Raw genomic sequence first — 19,339 nt, 5'->3', positions numbered from 1 at the left:
GAAAATAAATTCGCAAACCGCCAGCGTGCCGCCGACAGACCGCGGGGGCGAGGAGGAGGAGGAGGAGGAGTACGAGGAGGACCGGATGAAAGTCCGCAGCGGATTCTTTCCCTTTGTTTTTGTTTTGTTTTGTTCCATTCTAAAGCTTTGGAAGCGGTGAAGGCACACGGCGAGGCTCCCTCAGAAGGAAATGAGCATGTTTGAAGAAGGGAGAGCGCTCTGATATCACGGCGCGTTGTTGCCGCTGAGCATTGAGCTTCCTGAAGTGGGGGGGAAAAAAGAAAGATGCCGTGCAGCGGGTCTGTGCTGGAGTTCAGTAATGTCTATTTCAGGTGCCTGTCTGGCTGCAGATGGGGGGGGGCAGGGGGGTTTCGATAGATAAAAGTGTCTTCTCAGAGTGCTTGGAACAGAGCGGCTTTAGAAGCTCTTTTCCTCCTCGCTTTAAGGGATCACATGGACACACAAAACGAAAACCACGTTCCCAGTCGCTTGGATTCCCCCCCCCCCTCGGACCGAATGTTTTTTTTTCTCCCACGACAACACAACCATATAAAGATGGAATTCCTCAGAAGTCTGGACCGCTTTTCGTCCATCACGTTTTCCGGGGGTAATCGAGTCCAGACCCCTGAAGCTCCTCCGTCCACCCCGGGGGTCAGGGAGCTCACACGAGACTCCCGGACGCCGCTCGGGATTCGGTTGGTTGGTAAAATGTGCGAAAGAAAAATAAACATGGAGAAAGTTGAGTCATGGTGCTCAGAACCTCGGAGCGCTACATTTACCCACAATGCAACGCAGCCTAGCCTGCCCGCGAGCCTGCTCCTCGCCTCGCGTACGTCACACTGCACTGCTACGACACGCAGCTTGGGACGCAGCACCCACGATGACGTCACGATGACGTCATCGTGACATCATCCCACCTCTCCAAAGAACACAATATAAAGTTTACTCTCAATGCCCTCAACAGAGCCTTTAAACATCTTTACTTTAGCTTGAGCTTGAGCTAGCAAAGTCACTTCCCCTGTTCCAAGTAGTGCCCCAAATTATCTTCTGGCATGAAAAATAAAAAAGCAACAGAATATTCAAAAGGAATCCTTTGCACCAATCAGACGTGAGCTGCCAGCGCGCCGAAAACAAACCACGGCCCTGCTGCCGATGCGCCTGAGCGGCCCTTTTTCGGACACTGACCTGATATGAAGGATCCGGGCGGCATGTGACTGTAGTTGGCGCCCCCCATGAGCAGGGCGCCCGGGGACGCGGGGGTGAAGGGCGCTCCGTAGTTGTGAGGCGTGGCGTAGGGTCCCGCCGGTATGGGCTGCACGGAGGGAGAGAAGTTGTTTGTTTTTAATCTGCTGACTAAAACAAGCTGAGAGTGACGCCGCCGCGTTCTCATTGGCCGACCTCCCGAAACGCGGCAGCAGCTCAGACCGGTTTCATCCGAGTGTAAGGTAAGAGTGTAAGGGATTTTATTAAAAAGCGGGGTGGGGGGGGGGGGGGGCGGGCCCTCTGACCGGGGGGGTGTGCGTCTCGGTGCCCTTGCTGGCCAGGCGGCTGAGGATGCTCCTCTCGGACATCTGCAGGCGGCCGGCGATGGGCGGGACTCTGGACAGCGTGGCCGGCAGCCGCGTCACGTCGGCCTTCATGTCGCTCAGCAGCTCCTCCAGCTGGTTCAGCACTGCAACGCCAACAGAGACACACACCTGTGACCCACGTTCCCCCCCTCTGAGTCGCAGCGCAGGGTACGATTTCAGTCCCACGACGCATCTCTTTACCCCATCTCCCCTGACCTTTGTGCAGGACGGCGTTGGCCGGCTTGTTGCCCGCCAGCGACTCCTTGCTGAGGTGCTGGTGGGACTCGGCGAGGCACTCCAGCTCCGTGAAGCGCGCGTTGAGCGCCATGGCCGGGTGGCCGGGGTCCTGGGTCATGTTCAGGTAGGCGGCCCGGCGCAGCTGCTCCTCGATCACCAGCGCCTGCTCCAGCAGCTGCAGGGGGAAGGAGGGAAGGGGGAGCAGGGGGGGGGGGGGGGGGGGGGGGGGGGGGGGTTGTCCAAACGGGTCTGTATTACACAGGACCTTTTTTGGAGCCTCTTTTAGGAATCGGGCAACAAATGTGTCTCAATTTTAACGATAAATGGGAGAAGCTCAGTTGCATCTTGGGATGCCGCTGCCTTTTTTTTTTTTTTTTCCAGTGTTGAGACGGGACTCAAATCTGCTTCCAGTTAGTGTCGAGTATCAAGGCCCGGCGTCGGAAACAACCTTTCAAAATGTGCGGACGTATCAGTTTTTCCCTTACAAACAGGGTGAATTCATGAAGTACCTTCGTCTGCAGTGAGTTATAAACAGTGAAAACAGATGCGATAACATATTTGAGATATGACCATCACAGCAGACGGGTACATAAAGGTACGTCACGCGAGAGCTCGTAGAATCTAATTTAATATTTAACAAAGAAGATCCTAAAAATATGTATATATTTATACACATCTGGAGATTTTCTGTGAATGAACACATTTTTAGATGGAATTCACCCACATTTCTCATCAAAGGGAAACTAAAAAGAGTTTTTAACCTTTTTTTGGGCTTATTAGTCTAAAACTCTTGAATCTATTTGCACCCTCCTCCCTGTGGTATTGCGTAATACATCGAGCATCACACAGTGATTCAGTTGTGGTTCCGTGTTTTTCGGCAAAAAACAAAAGTTTGTTACGCAACTAATAAAAATATTCTAAAAAGAGGAAATTGGTATTAGTGAGTATTTTGTGGCGTCTCGATGACATGATTTACCCTTGAAAAACGCTTTAGCAAGAGCGATAACGGTAAAAGTATTAAGTCAGAGATAAAGAAAATGAGGATGTTGAGGGCAGGATCTGAAACATGTGAGTTGCCGAAAAACAGGATAGGAGCTCCTCCAGAAATGCATGGGTCAGCGGTACCGTGGAGCCGATATGTGGGTCTAGAGGCATCTGTCAGCCTGACCATCAAACGCGTCAGGTGACCAAGAGACACCGCGGAATGTTGCTGCAGTGCTTTGCTTGCTTGGAAGTAGGGGTTTGGCACCGAAAAAAAAACACTTGGATTCACTCAAATTCATTTAAAATAGCATGCCAATACATTAATGAGAAGGTTAAAAACCTGCAGGACATTATGAAACATCTGAAATGTCTTCCTGCTTCCTTGATATTCTGCCAACAAGCTTTTTAAGAATGTTTGATAAATGGTAAACGTCTCTTCTCTCAGGTGTCCACCTATAGGCGCTGAAAACTGCTCGTTTTTCAGCAAAAAGCATTGAAAAAAAAAACGTCTTGGCAAGAGAACTGTGCCCGATGTCCTCAAGAACGCGTTCCTGACCGGACCACATCACCGGGAGTGCTCTTCTTAAGGTCCTCAGCAACATCCACTTAGAACCCAGACAATGAAGGTCGGCCTCAGTATTAATGGATCTGAGTGCTGTATTTGACACAGTCAACCACAACAATTTACTGGACTGACTGGAACACTGGGCGGGACGTCCTGGAACAGCACTAAGCTGGTTTGAATCACACTTGGAAGAACAGGGACTACTTTGTGTCCACGAGTAGCAACACGTCTGAGCGGACAAACACGACCCCCGGAGCTCCTCAGGGCTCCGTTCTGGGGCCCTTTCTGTTCGCCATCGACACGCTTCCACTGGCTCATGGAAAACGACAAAATAAGCTGCCGCAGTTGCGCAGAGGAATGCCAAATATCCCACAATGCATTGTCCAAAGTAGTGTCCAACCGATGGTCACGAAACAGTATGCACAGACGGACGAGAGGAGAGAGAGCAACTCAAGACAAACCCAGCGGGCCAAAAAGCACTCTGTGTTTATTTATCTGGGAGAATATGCTCATTATTCCTACGCTGACAAGGGCGAGAAAAAAAAAATGCATGTATGTATTTATAAAGGATCAGCCAATGTTTATCAGCCAAGTCTTAATTACATGTCAGTAATGACATAATAATCAGCGCAGGGAAAATGACCCCAGACTGGTGTCCCGAGGTGCTTTCTGCTCTTTTGGCTGAGCGCTGAGTGGGAAGAAGAGTGGGATCGCATCGCACCAGCGCTGAGGTCTTTGCAACCGGCCCCGTCTGCCAAAGAATTTACTTAAAAATACTTCTGGTTGGTTTACGAAGCACTGAGCCAGAAAAAACATTTCAGATCTCCTACCACATTATGAACCGTCCATTTAGGACCCGCGCAGCAGCGGCCTTTTAGTAAAAATCAAGTAATTGTCCTTTTTCTTGCGCCTGTGACCTTCTCATTACGTCTCTCTAACGTTTGAATTGTGCTGATTTACCTTGAAGCGTCGGGCCAGGAACTTGTTCTTCATCTCCAGGAAGTTGCCTTTGTTCGCCTGCGACCTGAACGGCTCGTTGACGATGGCGAACTGGGGGTCGTTCTGGATGTCCTGCCACCGGGCGTAACCGTGACTGGCACAGCGGAGAGGGGGGGAGGGGGGTCAAGGAACACTTTTGGGGGGGGGTCGAGAGACGGCGCCAAGCAGCTCCGCGGGGTCAAAGCATCGGTGAAGCTCAACGGGGGGGGGGGGGGCGTGCCATTAGCAAACAATGGCAAGCGGCTAACTGTCCAAAAAAAAAAAAAGGCCCATTTAATAGCCTGAGGTCGTTAACTGTAGAGTTTATGTTTTTGTTTGGGTTAACCTTTGGCTTCATGCTGTAGATCATTAATGAGAGTCAACATTTGCTTAATGCTTTCCCAAACAGAAATTGGGAGAAAAAAAAGGACATTATTTATCCTCGGGGGGGCTATTTTAAACCAGCGAGGCTGCTGCTTTTTTGCAGTCGGGCCTTCATCCCGAAAGCGAAGCAACAGACGCCGGAGCGTTAGCGACCTGAACCCTCGGAAAAGAAAGCAAAAGCCGCGGCCAAGCGGTTTAAAACGATTCCCGCGAGCTGAGCGTTGATATTTGAGGGCGATTAACTACATTTGGTCTCGTCTTGAACATGAAAACTGAAAAAGAAGAAAAAAAAGAAAAGAAAAGAGGCTTCGGGCGACTTCTGAAACAAAGCGCTTCGCTTCCTTGCTCTCTCGCTCTCACCATTAGCTTCCAGGGCAAATGAAGCAACCATGTGGGCCCCCCTGCGTTGGCAGACGCAGTTTATGGGTTTTACCGCCTTGTTTAACTCATCGCGCTTGTAGAAAAACAAGGCCGGGAGGGGGGGGGGGGGGTCATCGCTCGGGTCAAAATCAAAGGATACATCACGATTCCCGCCAGCAGCCAGAAGTCGTGGCGGCGGTGCCAAATCTCGTTCATCTTCCCGGAGGAGATGGCGGCCCGCTCCTCGTTCTGCCACAGGGTGTGCAGCTCTGCGGGGGGAAGCCAACGCAAACACGTAAACACCCAAGGCCCGGTCTCAAAGATGGCGGCCGGGCTGGCCAAGGTATCTGGAAACTTACATTGCATACATTTTTTTTTTAAATAATCCTAAACCTGAGCTGTTAAAATAGGTGTCATTTCTTGAACCCTCTGGGATGTGAATGCTGATGCGGGTTCGGGTTCGGTACTGACCGGTGAAGCCGCCGTCGGCGATGTTGAACATGAAGCGAGGCCGCTCGGCGGGAGGCCGCGCCGCGCTGCCCTTGGGCGCGGCGGCGTCCTCTCTGGCCGCCCTGGCTTCTCTCCCGGCGTCCCTCTCACCTTTGACCTCCTCTGTGAAACCCGAGAAAAGACAAAAGGCAAAGTCACCTCAGGGTTGCACTCAGAGAGCGGGCCCGCCCGCCCGCCCGCCCGCGTGTGTGGCGTCGGCGCCGCCACCTTTCTTCACGTCCTTGGCCTCCGTCGCTTCAGCCGCCGCCTCCTCCTCCCGCGCCTCCTTTTCCTTCTCCTCCCCCGTCTTCTCTCCTTCTCGGCGGAAAACATGCATCACGTTAGCAAACCTGCTTTTCGGAACATTCCGGGTTTCTTCCTTTTTTCCCTGTTTTCGGACCTGATTTCTCTTCTTGGACGTGTGGCGTCGCCTCGTCTTCGCTCTCCTCGCCCGCTTTTTTCCTCTCCGTCGTGGCGGCGCCGCCCGTTTCTTTCCTCTCGACCTCTCTCGGGTCGCCGTCCTCTTTGCCTATGTTCCTTTGAGCAGGGGACACATTTTGCGCCGCGTCCTTCGTCGCAGAGCAGAGCTGTAACGAAGCAGGATGTGCAGCGCTTAATGAGCTTTTTGGTCAAATCTTTAAATGTCAGTTCTTAAAGTAACAAACTGAATCGGATTATTATTAAGCAGTATATTCTGCTAATAAAGTTTATGGAGCATGTGTTTTGTATTTGTGTTTTATTAAAAACGGGCCCCATTGATGACTTTGTATGTTGTAGTCTTTTTTTGCTATTTGTTCCATATCCTTAATATTTTCCAGAGCGCTCTGTAGTGGTTTCTTAATGATATCAAAACGCCGCTGTGATTCCACTGAAAGCATAAATTACCGTCTGCGCCCTTGTGTTTCTGTACGAAACTGAACAGAATTTGGAAGAAAAGGAAAATAAAATAATGAGAGCACGAGAGCACACTTTGTATTAAAACTCATGCTGAAAATTGGTAACACCTGAATGACTTTTTACTACTCAATCGATATGAACACGGGAAGAACCAATGCACTAATGGGGGCCACGGGGGCGTGGAGGAGTCCCACCTCCTCGGGGGCCGCCGGCCCGTCGCCGTCCTCCTCGCTCCCCTCGTCCTTCTCCTTCGCCCTCTCCCCGTCGGCTCGGCCCTCGCTCTCCTCCTTGTCCTCCTCCCTCCCGTTCCTCTCCGGCCTGTCCAACGGCGCCGGGGTGGCTGCGCACAACAAGACACACAAACTTCATCTGCCGTCCCTTTGCACGGGGGCGCCCCCTGCTGGAGTGGGGGAGGGGGGGGTTCGGGTTACCTGGCTCCGAGGTGCAGGGCGTGTTGCTGTAGCTGGCCTCGGAGGTGGGCGTGGTGGTCTTCACGGCGGGGGACGAGGCCCTGGAGGAGGACTTGTCCGGGGCGACCTCGGGCTTGAGCTCCGGGAGGCTCCAGCGCCCGTTGATGTGCTCAAACTCCTGGATCTGGAGGGGGATAGCACCACCGGGTTTAAGACCCGCCGCCCGCACGCCCCGCTCGCCTGGCAGTGGATCACACAACACCCCCCCCCCCCCCCCCCCCCTCCCCACTCCACCCTCACCACCCCCCCCACGGGCGCAGATAGAGGACCGGGATGTGAGCGCGTAAACTGGATTTACGATGTTTGGTTTTAATTTATGTCGGGCAAACTGGAAAAAAAATAAACATGTGACTAAAGACCCGTTTGTCGACACCCTGCTGACTGTTTACTAGAAGCACGCCGTGTTTTTGCGACTATTTATTGTTTCAGCAAATAGCTGTTAAATGCTTTGACTTTCTGTAATTATCCCTCACCATAAAACACAGCTCATTGTTCGCAGCGAGGGGGGGGGGGGGGCGCCATGCCATTCCAGCACTGGATTCTAATTGCCCGCCTACAGATGCGAATGCAAATCCGCAGGAAATGCATTTATTTTCCCTAAAACCGCCGGATAAAACGGGTGCCACAAAATCCCCCCCCCCCCCCCCCCGACTTAAAGGCTCCGTTCGTCTGACCTTCTTCTTGACGAGGGACATGACGCCGATGCGCGTGAGGACCGGCTGGCGGCACAGGCCCTCCCTCGGCACGCCGTCGGCGAACGCCTCCGCCCCGTCGGACACCGGCTCGCACAGGTGCCGCATGAAGAGGGACACGTAAGCCCTGGGGGGGACGAGGAGACGAGAAAGAAAGAAGAAAAAAACACACGTGAGCAGAAGGCGCCGGATCGAAACGGATCGTAGACGGGTCGTAGACGGGTCGTAGACGGGTCGACTCGTTCTCGTTCCCTCACTTGAACTCCTTCTCGCTCTTGCCCCGGAGGTCTCTGACCAGCCACTGGGAGGAGAAAGCGTCCTGGGAGGGCATCCCCCAGCGCATCACTGCGTTCAGGAAGGCCTTGCGCTGGCGTGTGTTGAAGCCCAGCACCTGTCAGAGTCACGTGACATTTCACAGCGTAAATAGGGTGGGAGACGTGGAGCGAGAATGTGAGGACGCCCGCAGACATCCTTGTGCTTCTCAAACTGCCTTTTTGAGGCCTTTTTCCTTTTCTTTTCTTTTTTTTTTTTTTTATGCCTAACAATGTTAAAACAAACTGGCTTGTTCCATCACACACACGTCCAATACTATCAAGATGATGGATGATCTTGGAAGGCGCAGGGCTGCTGGAGAAGTAAAACCCCGGTTGTTGTTCACCAATTTGAGATTGTTATAAAAAAAAAATATCAAAGTCCAGCAGCAAGTCCAGTTCAGAACAAAGCTGACAGATCCCAGTAACGTCACAATAAAGCACACGAAAACCAAAGCAGAAGGAGCTTCTCAAACCTCCAGGTTGCCTCCCACTCGGGCCAGAAGAGGAGGCAGGGGCTTGTCCTTCTCGTTCCTCAACTGGCGACGGGAGTGCCTTCGACCTGGTAACCGGGGGCAACAGAAACACACAAGAGGGGTCGAGTTGTCTTAATCCGAAACCTCGGAAAGTCTTTGATCGATTTGGAGGCGGTCGGCGTTTTTTTTTTTTGGCCGATCTGACGCGTTCGACCCTGCCAGGCGACGAAATTCAAGACAGACCGCGTGTGGGTGTGTGCGCGTGTGTGTGTGTGTGTGTGTGTCACCCTGCGCACGCTTGTTTGTCTTTTGTGGACTCCTCACCTTCCGGCCGGTCGTCGAAGTCCTCGTCCTCCTCCTCGGAGCCCACCGAATACTCGGACTGGTTATCTGAAATGTCAGCATGCCACTCTGAAACAGCACACGGTGGTCGGTCAATAGGCCGGGCCCATTGCCCTCCCACTGTGCAAGTAGAGCAACCTCAGACACCCTAGGTCCTGCTCATCCTCACGATTCATTCCAAAAGAGAACATCCGTCCCCCCCCCCCCCTCCCCCCCACCCCACTCCAGCTGTCCCGCGGGTGGGTCCGTCCGTCCCTACCTTGGTCCTCCTGCGCCGCGTCGTTGTAGTTGACGGGCTTGCGGTTCCTCTTGCCTTTGCCCAGTTTGCTGGCCAGGTCCTCCTGCTGCTGCTCGTAGTGGTGCCGCAGCAGCTTCTCCCAGTAGTCCGGGTCCACGTTCTCCTCCTGCTTGATGATCTCCCGCTCCACCTCCTCGATCTGGGGCGACAGTGGGTTTCCCCCGTCAGTTGATTAGCCAAATAATCCCAAAGGGAATCTTTAAAAAAAAAAAAAAAACACCTTGTCCTCCTCCCGGACCATGTACTGGGCCACTTTGAAGGAGCTGAGGTACTCGTTCATGTTCTGGACGTCCGAGTCGTCGGTGGCGTCCTGGCTGCGGTCCAGCAGCCTCTCGATGGCCACGTTGTCGTAGTGGATCACGCTGCCCTCGTCCTCGACTTTGTCCCCCGAGCTGTTCTTCATGCCTGCCACGCACAGAAAAAAGGGGGGGGGGGGGATCACTTTTGCCTGTTCTATTCAACGAGGTGCAATCTTCACGCCAGACCCTCCTTCCTCACGTTCCAACTCGTCCTTGAAGAGCTCCTCCGTGCCGAACTTGAGGATGTCGTCCAGCTCCTGCTTGCTCATGGAGCCGGCCTTTGACCCCAGGCCCGGCCGGACCACCAGGTGGGTCAGCATCATCTTCCTCTTGGCCACCTCGGTGATGCGCTCCTCCACGCTGGCTCGCGTCACGAAGCGGTAGATCATCACCTTGTTGGCCTGCCCGATCCGGTGGGCCCGACTGAACGCCTGGAGAGAAGAAAAGACGCGCACGAGGTTTAGCGGAGGGCCGGGGGAGGGGGGGGGGGTGGGGGGGGGGGGTTTCCTCACCTGAATGTCGTTGTGAGGGTTCCAGTCCGAGTCGAAGATGACCACGGTGTCGGCGGTGGCCAGGTTGATGCCCAGGCCTCCCGCTCTGGTGGAGAGCAGGAAGCAGAACTGACAAGCGCCAGGAGCTGCAGGCGGGCGGAGGGACGCGGGGCCGTCAAACACGGGATGAACAGGTTTCCCTTCGGTTCAAAGTGAGGATTTGGGTTTTTGGGGGATTTCTCACCGTTGAAGCGGTCGATGGCCTCTTGCCTCAGCGCCCCGGTGACGCTTCCGTCGATTCTTTCGTACTTGTAGCCTTCGTGGTCGAGGAAATCTTCTAGTAGATCCAGCATCTTAGTCATCTGTAAACGGAGGGGACTATCTTCAAAGGGAGAGGGCCATCTAGCGCGCAGGTGCGTGTTTTTTTTTTTCTTCCTGTGCTTAAGAATCTTTTTGTGCCGTCCATGTGAGCGTGTACCTGTGAGAAGACCAACACTCGGTGGCCCTGGTCTTTTAGCTTCCTCAGCATCTTCTGCAACAGCGTCAGCTTCCCGGAGGCCTTGGTGAGAGCCGAGCCCTCGTAGGCGCCGTTTGAGGTTTTTTGGGCTTCCTACACACACACACACACACAGAGACACACACAGACAGACACGCACAGAAACCACGCCCGCCAAGGAACAAATTACATCTCAGATGTTACATCTTGAATTTACAACAATGACTCAAAAAGTACTACTGAAAGTCACCACTTGGTCGCGCTGTTCTGCAACTTCACAAAAGATCAAAGCAGATGGTTGGAAAGAAGTCTAATGTCTTTTTTCTGAGCGTGTGTGTGTGTGTGTGTGTTTGTGTGTGTGTTCTCACGATGGAGGCGACGGGGAAGAGGTAGGGGTGGTTGCAGCACTTCTTTAGGTCCATCATGATGTTGAGCAGGGACACCTGGTTTCCTCCACCTTTCGAGTTCAGAGCCTCAAAGTTCTTGGTCAGAATCAGCTTGTAGTATTTCCTGTATTTAAAAAACACATTTTGTTGTCAAATCGCATTCACGACAAAGACTAAAATAAACGCGTTTCAAAACGAGCGGTACTTCTGCATGGGGCTCAGCTCCACCCTGACGATCAGCTCGGTCTTGGAGGGCATGTTCTTGAAGACGTCGGCCTTCAGCCTCCGCAGCATGTGAGGCCCCAGCAGGTCGTGGAGCTTCTTGATCTGGTCCTCCTTGGAGATGTCGGCGAATTCTTCCAGGAAGCCTTCGAGGTTGCTGCACGGAGGATGGACTGGGTGAAGGACTGGTAATGGCTTTAATACTGGTAATACAGCCGGTAGAATTACTGTGTGACCATCAATGAATGAAGGAGTGTGTGTGTGTGTGTGTGTGTGTGAGGAGTCCTACTTGAAGCGGTTTGGTGTGAGGAAGTTGAGCAGGTGAAACAGCTCCTCCAGGTTGTTCTGGAGAGGAGTTCCAGTCAGCAGCAGCTTGTGGTCGATCTTGTAGTCGTTCAGACGCCGGAAAAACTGAAACGGCCGGTCAAACATTTCATATGTGTTTAAGGGTATTTTTTTTATATTTTTGCTCACTGGTTGTGAAGGCAGCACTACATCAGAAAATAAAAATAAAAAATACTACAATGTATTTTTCTGTACGTGATGCTTTCTTTAAATTATTTATTCCCATTTCACCACTAGAGGGTTTATTTTAAAAGAACTTGCACCGGACAAATGCCAAAATAATGTTAAAAATACAGTGTTGTCATTACATTGTTTGCCCACCAGAGAGCGCCGGAACGTTTGTTTTTCAACTGTCGAGCATCACGCGGCTCTTTGAAACACCCGTTTAAAGGCTCTCTGTCACAAATGCTGGATGGTAAATGTCTGCAATGGAACCGATTCCTCCGCGTACGCACGCACGTGGCTACGGTACCTTGGACTGGTTGTTCTTGAGGCGGTGGGCCTCGTCCACCACCAGACAGGCCCAGTCGATGGACTTGAGCGCCGTCTGGTCGATGGTCACCAGCTCGTAGGAGGTCAGCAGCACGTGGAATTTGATCGAAGCCTCTCTCTGCAGGAAGCGGAAGGTGTTGGACCAAAAACCAATTCCGAATTTTTCTCTCGATATATCAAATGAACCACAACGACCCCTCCCTCCCTCCCTCCTCACCCTCAGCTTGAAGGCCTTCTTCCCGCCTTTGACGGCCATCTCGTCGAAGGAGAACTCGTTCTCCCGGATGACGGCTCGGCTGTCCTTGTCCCCCGTGTACGTCACCACGTAGAAGTCGGGCGCCCACATCTCAAACTCCCTCTCCCAGTTGATGATGGTGGACAGCGGAGCGCTGACCAGGAACGGACCCTTGGTGTGGCCCTGAGAGGAGCGAGACGGTTCACGCGGCCTTTCGGCGAGAAGGGGGGGGGGGGGAGGAAGGAACGTTCCGGTACCTCTTTGAAGAGCGAGTAGAGGAAGACGATGGTCTGGATAGTCTTGCCGAGGCCCATCTCGTCCGCCAGGATGGTGTCCGTGCCCTGAGCCCAGGAGAACCGGAGCCAGTTGAGACCCTCCAGCTGGTACAGGTGCAACGTCCCCCCCGTCGACGTGACAAAGTCGGGCTGCTCGTCGTATTTAATGGTGGGCTGGACGGGACGAGAGGGGAGAAAGGTGGAGGGTAAGAAGCAGAAGAAGCCCCCGTGGGGGGGGGGGGGGGTTCCAGAAACCGCAGCGTCACTCACGTCAGTGACCGGCGAGGCGGGGGACTCCTCTTCGCCCTCCTGGTCCTTGCTCCTCATCCTCCTGGGTTTGTCCGGGTCCTCCTTCATTATTGCATCTCTGTTGGAGAGAAGGCCATCGGCGAGTCAGAAACCCCCCCCCTCCACCTCGGGCAGGCATTTTGTCTCCACGAGACGGTCCTACCTGTGTCTCCAGTAGTTGCCCTTGTAGACCGCAAAGTCGGGGATGTCCAGGTCATCTCGCTCCCAGGTGCACTGGTCGTAGGTCAGGTCTCTCCATTTGACCAGGTAGTGGTACGTGCCCTTCTTATCCACGCTGGCCCGGGACGGACACACACGGGCACAGAGTTGGAATGGTTGCACTTGGACCAAAAGGCTAAATCCATCTCCACGCGAGACGTGTCGGGTTCCCGGGTATAAATCACTGACGTTGGCTGATTGGATCATTTCATAAATCATTCACAGTCCACTCAGGACCTGAAGACGTATTGCTCGGCAGCATGGGTGGTAATAACAAGCTGACTTTTTTTGTGTTGTGTAGTGTTGAAGCTGGCTGAGGAGGGGCTGCTACTCGATCGTCCCCCCCCCCCCCCCCCGAGAACACAGGTCTATAAAGTGCTCTGACGGATGAAGCGAAGCAAAAGCAAGGCACGAGGCGATTTATATGGGCAGGTTAAACGGTGAGGCCAATCAAAAGCAAGACGAACACAGATCAAACAGCACAATGGATGAACCCATTTTAAAAAAGCAACTCAATTAACACGTTAAAAGGAAAATGCTACATAAGGGAAAAAGAAACATGGGAGCTGAGCTTGTTTTTTGCAGCCAACTGTCACTCACGTTTCCACCGTTGTCACATGACCCGATACCCAAAATACCATTGGTATTGAAACCGTATGGTTTGAAGTCACCTTCAGTACGGCAGGTGATCATTTAGTAAATGATGGTCCAATTGAACACAATGTTTTTTTTTACAAAAAGTCAGGTAAGCCCCGGCGCTCACCTGTGGTTGATGATGCGGTGGATCATCATCCACTCCGGCTTGATGCCATATCGGTAGTACTTGTCGTCCAGCGCGGCGTACTGGGGGTCCTTGGCCCTCCTCTTCTCGCTCTTGCCCGCCCCGTTCTCGTCCTCGGCGCCCGACCCGTAATCCAGGCTGGGGGGCTCGTCCATGTCCGTCTTCCTCTGGTAGTTTCTGTACATCACAGAGTGGAAGATCTCAAGCTGGAAGAAGGAAAAAGGGACAGAAACGCAAAATCATTTTTTTATTTTTCAAATTGACTCGCGTTGAGAGGGGGGTAGGGGGAGGGGGGGGGGGGGGGGGGCACTTTGCATCCGTCGATCCGCTTCCCTTCTGACCTGCAGCTCAGTGATCCAGGTGCAGTGCCAGTAGGACTGCCCCGTCAACTTGACAAAGAACTCCCTCTCGGCCCTGCCCTTCATGGGTGGCGGCGGCGGGTCGTCGGGCGCGGCGTCTGGGGCGGGGGGGACGGGGATGGGCGGCGGAGGGTCGCCCCATCGCCAGTGGAGGATCTTCTGGACTCGCCCTTTGATCAGCTGACACTGGGAGGGGGGGGGGGAGAAGACTCTGGTGTTTATTATCTCCGAACCTTGACAGCGAGTCAATTTTTTCTTTCTTTTTTCGGACGCAACGTATTAAAAGCGATACAAATGGAGACTTTTAAAGGGGAACCTGGGGAGGCGCAAATCTTTAGTTAGTTATTTTGAGATACACTGAACGTTTGAACCTAAAAATTCCTCAAAGTGCCGTCGCGTTTTCGTCAAACACAATGCTACACCATCAGTCCCGCGAGTTGGTCTGACGTCCTCCCGCACCTCGTGGTGGTTTGTGAACCCGGGGGCGGGCGTTTTTTTGGGGGGGGGCGGCGCTCCACTCACCGTGCAGCGGGGGCACAGCCACTCGCCGTTGGGGATCTCGGGCAGCGGCGGGTTCAGGCAGTGGATGTGGTAGGAGGAGGTGCAGGCGTCGCAGCACAGCAGCTCGCCGCCGTCCTTGCACACGCGGCAGAACTCCATGTGGTCGTCGTCCTCGTCCTCCGCCCCGGCGGCGACCTCGGACGCCCCCCTGTCCTCGGCCTCCTCCTCGAAGTCCTCGAAGTCCTCGTCCTTCGCTTCCCACTGGATTCCCTCTTTCTCCTGGCAGAGAAGGGACGGGAGTGAGAAAAAAAAAAAAAAAAAACACCCGACGCCATGCAAAAAGCGGGCGCGTGGTACTCACGCAGTGCGGGCAGCTCCACTTCCCCTCGGGGGCCTTCTCCAGCTCGGGCTCCAGGCAGACCAGGTGGTAAGCGCGGGGGCAGGTGTCGCACAGGATGATCTCGCCGCCCTGCTGACACACCTCGCAGAAGTCCTGGTGATCCGTCTCGTAGCCGTCCGCCTCGTCCTCGCCCGCCACTGGAGGCGGAGACGGGCGCAGGGAGACAGAAGCGTGCGCGCGTGACAATGCGTCGCTTCCGGCGTGCTGTGCGATTCGCGACCCCGGCGCGGCGGCGCTCGTACTTGCGTTCTTCTTCCTCTTCTTCTTGGCGGGGCGCCCGCGCTTGTTCTTGTTGGCGCGCCCGGAGCCGTCGGAGCGGACGGAGGAGCTGTGGACGCTGGAGTCCTCCTGCTCGGACTCGTCCTCGTCCACGTCCTCGCTCTGACGAGGGGGGACGAGAAGACGGAAAGCGGTGAGCGCCGAGTCGCCGCGACGACAGGAGCCGGCGGAGCCCGCGGCGTACTCACCGAGCAGCTCTTCTTCCTCTTGGCGCCGATGGGTGACAGCTTGATGCGAATGGGCGCCATCTTTTTAGCCTTGGCGCCCGCGGCCTTTTTCTTCTCCGGGACCCGAGAGGCTTTGCTGCGCTTCTTAAAGCCGGGGCCTGGGGAAAGAGAGGAGAGGTCACGTGATCCATTTGTCACGCGGCAACGACAGAGGGGGGGGGGGGGGGGAACCGGATCGGTCGCACTGAAGACACCTTTGCCCTCTTTCGTCTTGGCCTTTCTGATCGGCGGTGGAGGAGGAGGAGGCGGCGGCGGGGGGGGGCGGCGGCGGCGTCGGGGGGGGCGGGGCCGGCTCGGGCAAGGCGTTGGCGGCGGAGACCTGCTCGGCGACGGCGATGGCGGCGGCGGCTGCGGCCGCCGCCACGGCGGCGGCGTTGCCCTTGAAGGGGTTGTTGGAGCTGAACTCCCTCCACTTGGCCCCGAGGATGGTCATCATCTTGGACATGGGGATCTTGGGATTCTTCCTCGCGATCATCGGCCTGCGAAGGGAGAGGGTTTCCCCCCTGATTCTATGAGCTAATGCACCTTTCTGTTGTACACACAGGTCCTATTGTGCATGCGTTATTTAAAGGAACAGCGCACCGGAGAAAGTAGAGCTAAAAGACAAGAACACTCTTTTTGCAGGATGTCACCAGATCATTTGAATGCAACTCACTTTTTCTGTAAGTCGCCATGTTTTCTGATTCTAATCAACCAACTAAAAACCAACATCCAATCACTACCCCCCCCCCCCCCCGCTTAATTCAACCCATATTTTCGGGCACCTTGTGAACTGGCTGAAGGCTTTGTAGTTGGTGAGTTCCCTGTAGTCTTCCTCCGTGAAGGTATGATCAACATCCTCCAGACCCCAATCCTTCGCCAGCTGCGCCGACGTCTTCTGCTCTATTGGCTGCTGAGGGGAAAAAAAAAAAAAAAAATCCAACACCAATCAGAACGGAGAGATAACGGACTGGTCGAGGATTAGGATTGTTCTCTACCTTGATCGTTTCCTCCTGGCTGCTGTCTCGGTCCCCGTCTACTTTTTTCTTCTTCTTGGTCTTCTTCTCCTTCCTTTCTTTATGTTTCTTCTTCTTCTTCTTCTCACCGGACCCATAGTCGCTGGGCACGCTGTCCGAGTTGTCGCCGTAGTCCCTTTCTCTGTCCGAGTCTCGCTCTACATCGCTGGCCTGCAGAGAAGACCCACAGGCGGAAGATGTCATTTCATTAAAAAAAAAGCGAACTCAAGAGAAGACAAAAGCGTGAGAAACTTACAATCTTCTTGCGTTTTCTCGCTTTGACCGGTTTCCCCTCTTTGTCTTTCTTCTTTGTGTCCTTCTTCTTCTTCGGTCGCCCTTTCTTCTTGCACGGGACGTCTGGTGTCACCGCCTCTCCGTCTGGGACCAAAGAGGCGAGACGGCTATTACAAACAGATGAGCACTGGCCTTCTCAACAACCCTCAGCTAATCCCCCTGAAGCTGAACATAATTACACACAACAAAAGCTGCATGACCTCTGACCCCGTCTGAATTGGTACACACGCTTAATTAGATGCAGTTTGTTTGATCGCTGTTTAGTCGATCTGACAGCTTCCCCGGATAATTGGTTTATTGGCCAGAGAGAAGGTGTGACCAGCACCTTTCTCTTGTAAAACAAAGCTGGAATCTAATCTTTAACTGATTGGTAAAAAAAAAAAAAAACAGAATTAAAAATACCGCCCCCCCCCCTCCTCGCCTGTGCCCCGCGCATCCGCCGATGACGCGCCTATAGGGGCGGGATCCGGAGGCAGCCGAAGTGGAACGACTTTTCTCCCCGCTCTGCTGCTCCACCACGGGGGGGGCGGGGGGGGGGAAGAGAGACCCCGACCACCTTAAGAGAGGTCGTGCGGAGGTTAAGGTCCTCCACGGGACGTATCGGTCTGGCACGGAGGTCGTGTCAGTTAACACAGACAAAGCAATGAAGGGTCCCTTCGTTATCTTGCTTCAATTATCCAATTACTAATTTTATTATTATAATGATATGACATTTTTCACGTTGAGGCTCCCCTGTTGCGTCTGCACCCAAACAGAAGAAACTGCGCCCTTAAGGCTGCTGCACCGCTTCTTTTTCCCTTTTTTTCCCTCCTTCTTTTTACTGTTGCAGTGTGGTCAACCAACCGCTACTTTCTGCTCCCTTTACTTTCACTGCAACCCACGAGCAGCTCCACGGCCACAGAAACTTCCAGAATGCCAAAAGGCATTCAATCAGCCATTCTGCGTGTTTGCTGTTGAGAATATCACCCCCCCCCCCAAAAAAAACAAATAATAATAAAAGAACTACACATTGTTCTAGTGGACACAAATGCATACGTAATACACATTTGCATGGGGGCAATTGGCGGGCATGTGTGCTAAGCTAGCAAGTCACACCTTTCCGTCCTGAAGGGTGCAGCCCGGGTAAGTAGGGGGTGAGTAGGGCGGGGGGGGGGGCAATTCTTCTGACTGGCACCGGGGTCACATCGTCCCCCTGCTCTCGTGTCTGCAAAGCGAAACGCACAAACTCCTCTCCCGAGAGGTGTAATTTGGATTTCTAGCCTCCGGCCAAGGGGGGAGTCCATGATACATTTTTTTTTGCCAGTCTGTGTATTTTTTTTTAACCCCTTCAGGGCGACCTTTCCCTGCTCGTGCCCATGTCGCCCCCCCCCCCTCCCAATTTTCCCTGTTTGTGTGTGCGTGTGTTTCAAAGGGTGACAAACCAGAATTTCCCATGTTGAAATGGGGAATTTTCGGCTTGTGGCAAGTTTGGTGTGAACTTTCTTGCCGGGATGTGCCTGCTGGAGACGAGGAAGTGGAGCGCGCGCGCGCGCCCCCATGAACGACGACACACGTCTCTGGCATTTTGTTGCAAACTGGAGAGGAGTTATGTTTCTGTTTTTAAAGCGCCCCCCCCCCCCCCCCCGCCTCCTCCTTGTCTCTCTTAAAGCTGCAAACATGGCAACTAAATCAACATATAGGCTCAATAACGGGGGCGGAGGGGTGGGGGTGTGGGGTGGTGGTGGGTGGGGGGGTTAACGCGGTTTAAGGTGGAGAAACGTCTCTCTATTTATTTATTTTTAAATAAAAAATCTGTTCCACCAAGTAATGATGTCTCTATTTTGAATGCGCGCCCCCGAGTCCTCGCTGAGCCGTGCGGTACCGGACCGGACCGGACCTGCACCCCGTACGGTGGAGCCACAAACTGCGGGTTCCGGCTACTTTCTGACATGCTACCGTTCTCCCAAAATAAAACCGCTTAGAAGAGTGTTGTGTTTTTTTTGGGTTAGGGGGGTATGCGCGCTCCCGACCGCTCCGTTCGTCGTAACCGTACCTGGCGCTGCAGTTTCCCGACGCGCCGCCGGCGAGTTTATGTCGCTTGCGTTCTCGTCCAGGTCTCGGTTGTCGTCGTCGTCGTCGTCTTCATCAAAATCTCTTCCCCCGGAGTTAACCACCATGCCCTCGTCTTCCTCACAGGACCGGAGAGGAGAGGACATTATATTCCCGTCATCGGAGCCGTCCTCGTATTTAAAGAAAACCGTATTCTTGCCGCGAATGTGTGATATTTATTTAATATTCAAATCGGCACGGGGGAGAAAAAAAAAAGTGGGGGGCGTTTTGAAATATTTTACACTAGGCAGAGCAACAAAGATGGCCGCCCTCTTATATTTATTTTTTAACAACCCCCCCAATAAGAAAAAAAATCCCCTTACATAAAAAATGGCTGACTATATTCCTTCAGAACGCACCCCCCTCCTCTTTTCTCTGTCTCTCTCCCGCTCCCCTTCTCTCTGCGAGCCCCCTCCCTCCTTAAAAACGTACACATTGTTACAAGAGAAAGAGGTGTGTGACTGCGTGTAAGTTACATTGTTACTTGTTTGTTACTTTTTTTGTGTGCCCCCCCCCCTCCCTCACTCGCCCATTTCTCCAAGTGCGGATCAGACAGACCCGCCTGGTGTCAGTGTCACTCGATACATCTCTCTCTCTCTCTCTCTCTCTCTCTCTC

The 19,339-nt window shown here is 53.6% G+C and overlaps 1 protein-coding gene across 1 annotated transcript in view; it reads right to left on the bottom strand.

The window, feature by feature from the left end:
* The window catches only part of chd3 (chromodomain helicase DNA binding protein 3), a 21,973-nt gene extending 2,768 nt beyond the window's left edge, over window positions 1-19,205 (bottom strand). Inside the window, 40 exon segments of the mRNA XM_062560847.1 lie at window positions 1,186-1,312; window positions 1,509-1,672; window positions 1,785-1,980; window positions 4,315-4,447; window positions 5,237-5,345; window positions 5,548-5,688; window positions 5,794-5,880; window positions 5,966-6,152; window positions 6,657-6,802; window positions 6,894-7,056; window positions 7,607-7,751; window positions 7,882-8,015; window positions 8,412-8,497; window positions 8,736-8,822; window positions 9,013-9,190; window positions 9,272-9,456; window positions 9,550-9,781; window positions 9,863-9,987; window positions 10,086-10,203; window positions 10,320-10,451; window positions 10,706-10,847; window positions 10,929-11,102; window positions 11,235-11,356; window positions 11,763-11,900; window positions 12,000-12,200; window positions 12,275-12,466; window positions 12,563-12,659; window positions 12,744-12,875; window positions 13,563-13,786; window positions 13,922-14,125; window positions 14,462-14,719; window positions 14,802-14,977; window positions 15,083-15,221; window positions 15,308-15,444; window positions 15,541-15,584; window positions 15,586-15,825; window positions 16,111-16,238; window positions 16,324-16,512; window positions 16,598-16,719; window positions 18,668-19,205. Coding sequence (XP_062416831.1) covers window positions 1,186-1,312; window positions 1,509-1,672; window positions 1,785-1,980; window positions 4,315-4,447; window positions 5,237-5,345; window positions 5,548-5,688; window positions 5,794-5,880; window positions 5,966-6,152; window positions 6,657-6,802; window positions 6,894-7,056; window positions 7,607-7,751; window positions 7,882-8,015; window positions 8,412-8,497; window positions 8,736-8,822; window positions 9,013-9,190; window positions 9,272-9,456; window positions 9,550-9,781; window positions 9,863-9,987; window positions 10,086-10,203; window positions 10,320-10,451; window positions 10,706-10,847; window positions 10,929-11,102; window positions 11,235-11,356; window positions 11,763-11,900; window positions 12,000-12,200; window positions 12,275-12,466; window positions 12,563-12,659; window positions 12,744-12,875; window positions 13,563-13,786; window positions 13,922-14,125; window positions 14,462-14,719; window positions 14,802-14,977; window positions 15,083-15,221; window positions 15,308-15,444; window positions 15,541-15,584; window positions 15,586-15,825; window positions 16,111-16,238; window positions 16,324-16,512; window positions 16,598-16,719; window positions 18,668-18,830 — 6,097 coding nt within the window. The 5' untranslated portion in view covers window positions 18,831-19,205.
* Between the last annotated feature and the right edge of the window lie 134 nt (window positions 19,206-19,339).

This window comes from Pungitius pungitius, chromosome 1, assembly GCF_949316345.1.
Source record: "Pungitius pungitius chromosome 1, fPunPun2.1, whole genome shotgun sequence".
NCBI lineage: Eukaryota > Metazoa > Chordata > Actinopteri > Perciformes > Gasterosteidae > Pungitius > Pungitius pungitius.
The sequence above is the reverse complement of the archived record's forward strand: the minus strand, read 5'-3'. Positions and strand labels throughout refer to the sequence as shown.